The sequence below is a fragment of the Solanum lycopersicum genome, chromosome 9 (genome assembly GCF_036512215.1).
Source record: "Solanum lycopersicum chromosome 9, SLM_r2.1".
In the NCBI taxonomy this organism is placed as follows: Eukaryota; Viridiplantae; Streptophyta; class Magnoliopsida; order Solanales; family Solanaceae; genus Solanum; species Solanum lycopersicum.
Genome location: NC_090808.1, coordinates 15290071 through 15301168, shown reverse-complemented (window position 1 = coordinate 15301168; position 11098 = coordinate 15290071). Strand labels below are relative to the sequence as shown.

The following is an 11098-nucleotide window of genomic DNA, read 5'->3' as shown; positions in this document are numbered from 1 at the left end:
GTTGGTATCTTCAACGACTCGCCAACTGGGTCTGCTTCTCACCATTTTGCACCTTTTTAGTGCCTATTATAATACTTCAACCTGCAAAACTAACATACCATGATTTAACCAACATGAATTATAATCGACATTAGAGGGTTTTCGGTTTCCTTTCAAACACTGCCTGAGTTAACGTTGTGGCACGGCATGAGTCAACAACTATTTTTCACCCTTAGAATCATCCACACTATTTATTAGGTAAATCCTCAACGAACGGAGGATAGTAGACTTTCATCAAATGGGTGATTTGAGCATCCTACAACTGAATGGTCATGGAGTTTGAAGTAGTTATTTCGTTTAGCATATCAATGATTTCCTTCATATCATTCAGTTTTTTGTCATGCTCATCAAGTCTTTTTTGGATGAGGTAAGGGGTATCATCACTTTGACCACTCTCATGCTTCTTTCTATGCTTTCACCCTCGAAGGGAAAAGTTTGTTTCCCTTTCTCTGGCTTGCTCTTCTAACCCCATCACCCATTTAGATAGAACATCTACTTGTGCCACCAATTAATCTCATCCGTATATCTTTTGGGCTTCTTTGTTGGTTTCGGCCATTTTATCAAGTAGTGTGAAAATCGTGTAAGGTGAGTTCAACATTGTTTCTTCGAATAGGTGTGAAGATATTTATCTATTTTCGGGTTCAAGACCCAGCTAGAAACAATCAAGCAGTTTCTTATCGCATTCCATGAGACATGTTTGCAAGATTTGTTCGAAACTCAGGCACATTTCCGAAATTGTCTCCTCCCATGACTGTTTGGATGTCAATAGAATATCCCTGAGTTTCAATAGCTTGAGGAGAGGATGATTCGTGTGACATCCATACTGCTCATCAGATATTGAGATAAAATAATCATTTGAGGACACTATTTGCATTAAAATAAAGCCCTAAATGAGTCTAATTTGAGGACTCATAAATGGATATCAGATCATACTTTATATACAAATCCTTAGTTCATTCAGGCAGAGCTTAGTGAATACATTTAGTATAGAGGTTCTATATCCCGACATGATATATGAATGTGTTATCCATGTGGACAATACGTTGTATCTTTATGTAATTCATGATGATGGTATCTATTAAAAAATCTTCAATAAATTAAATGTTTATTTATATATATCGCTTATTATGTTGAATTCATAAATGACTATGTATTTTGTAAATATTTAAATGAGTTAAGTCTTTTATTTCTTTACATTCAACTTGAGTATAGTTCTTTTTCATTTCTACCCTTTTATATCAATTATTTCTTATTTAGCTATATTACATAATCGTACATGCAAATATAATGATGTCATTAGATCGATATCCTTTTATGAAACAAATACAGGTGCTCATGATCATCTACAGGTTATTCGTTGAGGTCATTCTAAACTCCAACAAGATCTTTGGGAGTCTCCTTGACATTCGGAGGAATTCACAATTACTTTTATTTTACTTGTTTTGAGACATCGTGGGTCTTTTCTTTCACACCTATATGAATCATTAAAGGCTTCATAAATAGATAGAGTTGAAGTATATTTTGGTATGTATTTTTTCTTGAGATATATTTGAAAACTATTATAGTTACTGTGTATTTTACAGACATTTTTAGTTGAGTATTTAGTTATAGTTCGAGTGTTCAAAATTCTATTTTTAAGCCTATCACCAATTGAATGAGTCTTCCGCTAAGTTGTCAAACAAGCCAAGGGTTCTCTTGGGGGGATAACAAATGGTTCTCGAGTTTCGACCATGTATAGGGTGTACGCTCAGGGCGTGACACTTTTATTTTTATATTTTGAGGTGGTTTTTGTAATCTCAGATTTCAAAAGCTCCAAAATATGTAAAGTTTGACATGATCAAAATAAACAACCGGGTGACCAAACTCTCATTCCAGTATGTCATAATTGACTTGTGGTCACTACAAAATGCTCTAAACGATGAAAATAGGGTAGTAATAGTGGAAGTACTTGGAGGGTCATCATGAAAATTCAGATTCACTATGAGATTATATTTCTTTTGAACTTCATTCAAGGCCTAAATATGCCTTATGTATATAACTTCATCAAGAACTTATGTGCGTTAAATCAGAAGTGCATTTGCAAGCTCAAATTTGAAAATTTCTTAAAGATGAGTTTATCTTTGAAAATCATTATGCAAGAACTCAAAGTATACCACTAAGTTCTTAAATGCAATTTCAGCGTTAAACATATATAATAAGCCAATCAAATCGTTATTAAAATAATGTTGAAACTGAATGAAGTATTCGTTTCAAGTATTTGTAGCATATAATTATGTTTTAATCAAATATGTTCAAAGGATATTGAAATGTTTTAAACAAGTTTAAAAAGGAACCGTAGCATATATATGTCAACAATTTTCCTTCTAAATCAATGAAACCTGCATAGAGGCGAACCTCCACTTGATTCCAAGCTTCTTGAAAAACCTCCACATAATTTGAATGGACAATAATAAAAAACATTAGTGCATATGACATTGTTACACATAATTTATTTCGAACATTCTTAGATAGGTCACCCTTCTTACATTAACATGATATCCTGCATACTGAAATAAGTAAAATAAAACTACAATATCAAAAGTCTGAGATCATTCGAATGAACTAAAGAAATAGAAAGTTTTATTCATTGGATGATCAATCTTAATTTCAAAAGTCTTCTTCATTCAAAGCTTCATTGAGGAAAGCATCGATATCATCCCATTTGCATGCATCATTCTCCATCATATTCTCCTAATCATTGTAAAAACACCATTTAAGTATGTGTTTTCATAATAATAAAATAAAAACAATTTTATTGGAAAAAATAATTTTTGATAACATTAACAATAAAGTTTTGAACTAACCTCCATTGAATTGTTAAATCCATTAACATTAGGAGTCATTGCATCACATTGAACAGAAGAGGGATCATTCTGTTGAATGATGTGATTGTTATTGTTGTTGTTATTAATATTATTATTCCAATTTGAATGGACAATCTCCAACCCTAAATTTGAGGGTTCACTGAAGTTTTTATTCCATGTAGAGACATGGCTGAGATAGAAAAAGAGTAACATCAATAATAAAATATATTCTGTTTGACATTTTTTAGATAATATTATTACTGTTTTAGTAGTTTTATTTATGATAATACCTTAATCAAATATGGACTTCAGATGTGCTGAATATTATAATTCTAATTTCATCACTCTTTTAAAGAAAATTAAATTTAATCTTGCTAATAATAATACATGACGAATCAAAGATTTTCGAAAAAAAATTATAGAGGCGCAAAAAATTTACCAAATTTTTATGAGAGAGTTATCACTAGTTTCACCAAAAGTCACTTCTGCCTGTAAAAATGAATGACTTGATTAGTATAGTACAAAGGGGAGGGAGGAGGTGTATATTTTGACAAGGAATTACATTTCAATAATAATATGTACCTGTGATTTTCCAAATGTTTTTGTTGGATTATACTGGAAATCTACCTCCATGTTCTGTTGTTGGCTCTATTTGCCGATAAAAATAATTATATAAAAAAATTCAAAAATATCTCAGCGATTTAAGGAGATCTTAATAAAGAATAATAATTCATAAATATAAATTTACCTGTAAATGTTTCAATGTTTGTGTTAAATTTTGTTGGACATCTACCACCATACTTTTTTGTTGGCCCTATTATGCGGATAAAAAATAATAGCATCATTTTTTAAAAATATCTCTTTTTTTAGATATTTTGCTTACTAAATATTTAAAAGTATTACCTGAAACGTGATATGAGCGGATGAATTTTGATTTTGAAAAAATATTATGTTCTCACTATGTGAAGAACTTCCAATGGAAGGGGTATATGTGTAATCGCAAAAACTGTTCGCTACTCTTTTTTCCTTGTTCATCCAATCTTGATATATGTTTCTTGGGATACTTGTACTGAAATAATAATGAAATAATGAAACAAAAATGTAAAAAATAAGAAGAATTATTATGTGTAAAAAAGAATTACCTATATGGATTAACCCAATTATTTGTCACAAAGCGCTGAGGAGTTGTTTGTTGTGCAGCAAAGTGAACAACCATCTTTTCTTGTTTCTCCAATTCGATCTAATCCAAATTAGCTAGACATTAATAAAATCTTAATGATTACATATAGTAGTTGATTTGATTCATTATTTCTAAGAAAAAGAAATATTTTTCTAGAAAATTTTGATTTCGCATAATTCTTCAATGACAAATCAAGAATAAAAGTTGGTGAAAGGAAAAACCTTTCTTGTCATAACTTTTTGGAGAGATTTTTGCAAGTTGCTCTCACACCAAAAGAGTTGATGAAGAGAAGAAAATTTCTCTGATTCTGGAACATAGTCCCTACAGAACAAGTTAGACGATTTAGACGACTGAAAAAGACAATAAGTTAAATATCCAATAAATGTTTAAGGTCATGTCTTTGTATTGAACCATAATGTTATAATTAAGAATAAACATATAAGAAAACACTTGTGATACTCAATAAAATGACCTTAAGTTAGCATCAACTATCTGCAATTCCAATGTGCACTTCTTGATTTGCAGCTCCAGATTCTAATCAAAGAATTTCAAGTTAAAATAATTTTATTAGTTTCACTCATTAGTTAACATTTGTTTATTACGACAATTCTTAGTTCTTATTTCAATGTCTCACTTAATTAAAAAAATACTTATGAGATATCAAATTAAGTTATGCTTACCTCTATCCTATAGAAATTAAGACACCAGCAACAAGTTGAAACATCCAAAGGAAGCCATGATGAAAAAGTTTAATTCATTAGTAAAAGTAAATTTCACTTGATACAAAATTAATCAAGTATGAGCTACTTGGTTGTAGTATCTAAGCACATCTTAAGAAATCAAAATAGCATAAAACATATATAATATTAGTTTATTGAGCTCTATTACATTGTCTATCCGAAGCATGCATAATGGATCAGGGTTATCGAAAATCAATCAAAAACTACTTTCTACCTCATAAAGAACGGAGTAAGATCACGAACATCTTACTATTTTTACTTAATAATTTATATATATTCATTTAATAACAAATTTTTCTTTGAGTGAATATTTTATTCATTTATAAGCAATATGTTTTCTAAAATTCACTGTTTTTTCAATACAACTTCTAATTCTCTCTTTATTCAATTATTTTTGTTTGTTAATCTTCTTATAAATATAAATTTTTTCTTACAATATTTGTAAATAACTCTGAACAAAATATTATCGTCGAGAGGCAAAAAATTGACCCAAAAATAAAGGAGTAAGAAAAAAAAGGGATTGATACCGTTGATCAAGAAATTGTAGTTTGCTAAAATCTCCCTTGATGTGGTTCAATTGCCTCAACTTTTCCACCTTTTCCTTCATTAAACACCCAAAAGAATTTATAATGGGGAGAAATATTGATCTCAACAATTAAAATTTATTATAATTCTGTACCAATTATACACTTTTTGCATAAAAAAGTCAAACTTGTTATTTATAATGAATAAGAAATCATTTAGTATTTCTCTAAGTTTGAGGATGTCATATTCAAAATCTCTTAATTATTACTAACTTCATTTTAACTTTATTTTTATTATTATTGACATAAAGTTTAATCAAAAGAATGATTTTTTTATCCTATGGTCATAAACTAAAGAGAGAGACAAGGAATGAAAATAAACATGTTACATGAAAAGTTGATACTAAAAAGTTGTAAAAAAATGAGTATCTTGATCGAGGAATTGGATATCACATAGCAGTGAATAATGAAATCTTTATATGCCTTATACAATCATCCTCTCTTTGAAATTTTTTGAAAGTGTGAGTTAGGCTCATCGCGATCTAACTTGACATGATCAAATCCAAAACTGATGTGGGCCCTAGAATTAAGAATAGTTCTGGTCTGAAAATCATGCTTTAGACTTAAGAATGAAATTTCAAATAAAGAATATATGGATATGGACATAGGGGTGAGGGTGAGGGGATAAGTGAAATCCGGACAAAGAATGTCTATATGAAGAGGGAGTGGTAAATGAAATCTTGAATAAAAATGTGCAAATGAAGGTGTGGAGGGGTTGGGCTTACTAATTAATTCTTGCAAGAACTGAGCAATCATCCTTTTATGATATAGCTTTCAGATTATGAGTTATACTCAAAATCTGACATGACACATTCTTTTTACAAAAAACAAAAAAAAAAAAAGAAAAAAAGTAGAAAGATTGTCGAATGTAAATGGAGAAAGTACTAATTTTCATTTCATACTCCATTAATTCACATCATTTAAAGATAAGATATATTAATTAATATTGATAGATGCAAGACTTAATCTTAAAAGTAAAAAATTCATGCAAATACATATCGATAATGAACATGTGAAAGTATAAAGTACCTTAACATCGTCCATGTGACTAACCCAAGAAAAAGAAAAAACAAAAAACTCAAAAGTTAGTGCTACAATATATAAGTTACAGTATTAAAGATACTGAATAATAGCTAAATAAAAAATTCAAATAAAATAATAAAATTAATTAGTTAATATACGTCAATCTCCTCTCAACGGGAAGCTTAAGATAGTGTTGAAGCATGTCTTCAATTCTACAAAAGTAACAATTCAGTTAGAATAATTAATCAAGCTATTCATTTTATAGATTACTAACTAGCATAACGTAACAATAAAGTTTTGTTGGTACTGTATCTGCAATACCTTTTTTGGCTACAGAACTTGTTGAGTCGATTAGATGGTGAAAGCGCAACAAACAACACATCCACATCACAACAAATTGCAATCTCTTCCGCCTTCCTTAATAAACTACTACATCGCTTATAAAATTTCTTCGTATCTTCATTTTCTCTATCCATCTTTCAAGGGAGTCTCTTCTCTCCTCTGGAAGGAATAATAGCTATAAGTGTTGCTTACGAACAATGCAATGACAAAAAGAGAAAGCTAAAAATAACTAATTGATAAGCTCAAAAAAGTTATTTGGGTCAAATAAGTATTAAATAAAAAGTAGTCCAACCGCATCCAAACATGGTCATAGTCGAAGTTACTAAATGCTAGATTATCCAGTTATTAAATGCTATATTATTACAATTAATAGGATCTTTTGACAATACACCCTCGGTTTTAAAAATAATTGTCTAGTTTTAGTTGACACAAAATTTAACAAAGAGATATTTCAATCTTGTCATTTCAAATTAGTGTGATGTGATATGCCAAAATGTTTTTTTAATGTTGTATCCTTAAAACATACCTTTTGGAAAGTTAAATTAAAGTGTTGCCAAAAAATAAAACAGGTCATATATTTATATACACTAAAACGAAATTAAGTCTTTTTTTTTGTAACGGGTGAAATATCTCATGCCTCGAGGCTACCCCTATATGTAAACACAAGACCTAGGATAATGAGTGACCCCAAGATAATGCTAATTTGGCATATAATAAGCAAAACTCAGCCTATCTATATCATGAACTGATGTGGGGAATACCGAAAACTCGTCATAATATATGTAACACTGAATAAGAGTTTAGTAATATTGAACAATCACCCAAAAGCTAAAGTTGAATCTAATATTATGTCTGAAAAAGCCTGTAACCTATTAGAGGTGCTGGTACATGACCCCAACTAACCTATCAAAATTGAAACTTAAATGAAAGACTCAATATGAAAACATATTTATTGTCCACAAAGTATGGGTACTCACCAGTGATGTTGCTGAGTATGGACCAGGAACCGTTCTACGTGTGATCTGAATTTTGAGGACCTGAACCTACATAATGCAAAGATGTAGCGTAGAGTATATGTCAATACTTGAAAGGTGCATGCAGGATAGGATAAAAGCTGAACAAAATGTATAGCTGAACAAAGCATAGTACAAAATGATATAGTCTGAACATGATATACATATATGAACTAAACTGAATGCAATGACAAAATACATAACATGTTGAGACTAAATTCTGAAATATAACATAAAACCTAGACAAATGATTAAAGTCTGACTATGGGAGCTATTATTAACTTACATAAAACTAGGTAAGCTAAACGTGGAGTCCAATGTATATGCCGCATCGAATGTACTCAATATACCTTACCAGGGGTATAAAAACATGAATAACGTGATCACTAAATTTGACTCCCAATCGAGGGGACTTATAATCATATGGGGGCACGTAGTTTTGGTACTTTAAGGGTACAGTGAACCCTAGTCGAATCGATGCTAAGCCTACTCCGAACTAGAATAAGTATATAATACAACATAACTAGAGTACTGCATTAGCTTAATATTCAGACATGCTAATGGACAATGAATCATTTATGTATGGACGATGACACATTCAAAATTTGAGGCATGTATATTTGCTTAACTGACCTAGTAGTGTAATTCATGAGCTATGGGATCTACAAGACTAAGGTTCTGAATTTTATGCAACGTAGTAAGAAACGACTCCACAAAAACTTGATAATCTTATTAGGAATACTCTAGCAGCTAAATCACAACAAATATCAAAGGTTTGGAAACCCTAGGTCTAAGTATGATATAGTCAATAAAAAATTTGACTGAATTATAGGGACCTAGTGGATGAAAGGAACCCAATCCCACATACATGGTGATGAATTGATGGATAAATCTTTCAAGTATGGGCTAGAACTATTGTAAACCTACTGTAATCTTGGAAGGGTTTAGTCAACTCTTCCTCTTTGCTCTAAGTTTTTACTAATTTTGGCAAATGATTCGCTTAGAGTAAAGTCAGACTAGGAAACTAGGCTAAAACATACCAGAACGACATAGTTTAGGGACTAACTGATGTAGCTTAGGTTTCCAATGCATAGGGGGAGAGACTAAAACGACCATAACTTAAAACATGACTGCACCGTCGATGGTCGTAACCGATGAACCATTGATCGACTAACACACACACACTGAATGTAAATTATATTATTAGTATAATTTTCATTTGAAAATATGCCTGAAATTTGTTAGATAAAATATATACTTAAAAGAGGAATATCATATCTCTCAATCACATATACACAAACAATTAACGAACAACATAAATTGTAGTTCACAGAATTCTATTTGTGATGTAAAAAGTTTGAATTATGTTGGTATTGATACATGCAAACATACTCTAACTAATAAGACAGAAAAAAAAAACTGTAACTAAGCATAATAATATACTAGAACTACTTGCAGATGTAAACAATAATTGAGAGGAAAATTCACACTATTATATATCTATTTAAGGATAAATGGTTATGTTTGAGCATGTCTATCTGAATATATAATATTAAACATTGGGTTGAAGTACTTTAAGAAGTTGAGCTGAAATTTTGTTGATTAAAATGAATTTAGAAGTAAATCTGCCGATTAAGGATAACTATTTGTTTCTTATATTTGAGTCTTATAAAAATTATGTCATGATTTGACTTCTTTTCTCGCTTAAATTCATCAAATTTGTGGTATTGTTTTATTGAAAATTCATTCATTTTCTTTAAATACATATTAAGAATTTTCCTGATATGTGATTAAGGGTACATGTTCTTAGTGACTGTATTTTAATTTGGATGGCAATGGGGATATTAGTTAGAGTCTAGTTCGTTAATACATCCAAAAATTTTAAATTAAATGTCTAATAAATATTTAATTGTCACTTAATTAGATTTGAAATTCTTTCTTTCGAATGTGTCTTATGTATGTTTTAAAAGGTATAATTAACAAAATAAAAGGTCGTAAGTATTTATGAAAATGGACTTATAAAAGATTGAATGGAATGAAAAGTTTTAAGCTATAAAACAGGAATAAGGTGTAGAATGTATGTCTAATTGGAAGGGCAATTATATTGCATAAAAAAGAAAGTAGTATGAAACAGAATGTTGAATAAATTTGGAATGTATGTCTAAGCAAAACCATGATGTATAAGGACTTATATCGTGGTCTTTGCTAATCATCTTTAATCTCCAAATAATCCATTAGATGCGTTATTAAATTATGAAGGAGTTATCAACTTTTAAAGGAATTCTTTTAAAGAATAGCAAGCATATAAACAATAATAAATTTTGTAGATATTGTTTAGTGAAATTTTAATTTTGAAGTTACAGCTTAGCCCGATCTTGCTATTCGCCTGATTTGTATTAATCAAGAATTTGTATAGTTGAGTTTCTGATTGTGTAAATTCAGAATTTTGTGTATTTTACCCTAGAAATTTATATATGATTTATGAAAAAATTGTAAAATAAGTTACCCTTCTTTTTTATTGGAAAGCGTAATATTCAAACAAAGTTCTAAAATTTTCCTAAATGTATAAACACAAAACTTGTATATACTTACCTTACTGTTATATTCACAAATAAAATATACAAATTTGTAGAAATATACAAATGTCAACCTCCATAGCTATCACGACCCAAAAATGGATGTGATGACAGTTGTATATCCAAAAAAGACAAGCCAACCTCAAATCAACAAGAATGAAAGAAATGCGAAAAGATAAAAGTAAGAGAAAAAAATGCGGAAAACTTGTTCAATAAAAACAATACTAAAAAAATAAGTTTTTCATGTGTGAAGCCACTAATGTAGGTTCATTATTCGAAAGATAAATAATAGTCAAAAATTCTTTTAATCTCATAAAAATAAAGCATAACAAAGGGAAAAGAGGGTCCACTGAGATGAAAATCAGCTACCTCTCAAGTGCTTCAACGAGCCCCAAAGTTAGGAGAAGAAGATAATCACATAGGTCAGACTCGGAACCTACACAAGTGTAGAACCAAGGAGTGAGTCTAACCAATACGGTAACTAACATATATCCTTAAATACTAGGAAACCTAACTAAATTGAATACCCTCTCATCCCAACTAAGCCTCAACAAACTACGACCTACACAAAACTCATCCAAACCTAAATAGTTTTATAATAAACAGGTCATAGGGCTCATATATCATAGACCAAAAGACATATTTTTCAGCATACGAGAATTATAAAATAATTGTTGGGTTTTAAAAGAGTGAAGATGAAATGAAGGGTCCAAAAGGTTGTGATCTTTATGAAAGGTTGTATCCTTTCTAAAGGGTTG

At 30.1% G+C, this 11098-nt stretch overlaps 1 protein-coding gene across 1 annotated transcript; it reads right to left on the bottom strand.

Annotated features, from left to right (window-relative positions):
* Nucleotides 1-2685: 2685 nt before the first annotated feature.
* LOC112942208 (uncharacterized) lies at nucleotides 2686-6885 on the bottom strand. The gene is made up of 6 exons (XM_026033054.1): nucleotides 6731-6885; nucleotides 6568-6621; nucleotides 4284-4383; nucleotides 4025-4122; nucleotides 2883-3072; nucleotides 2686-2769 (listed from the first exon to the last, which is right to left on the bottom strand). Exons 1-6 carry the CDS (start codon nucleotides 6883-6885, stop codon nucleotides 2686-2688), a joined length of 681 nt encoding a protein of 226 aa, XP_025888839.1.
* Between the last annotated feature and the right edge of the window lie 4213 nt (nucleotides 6886-11098).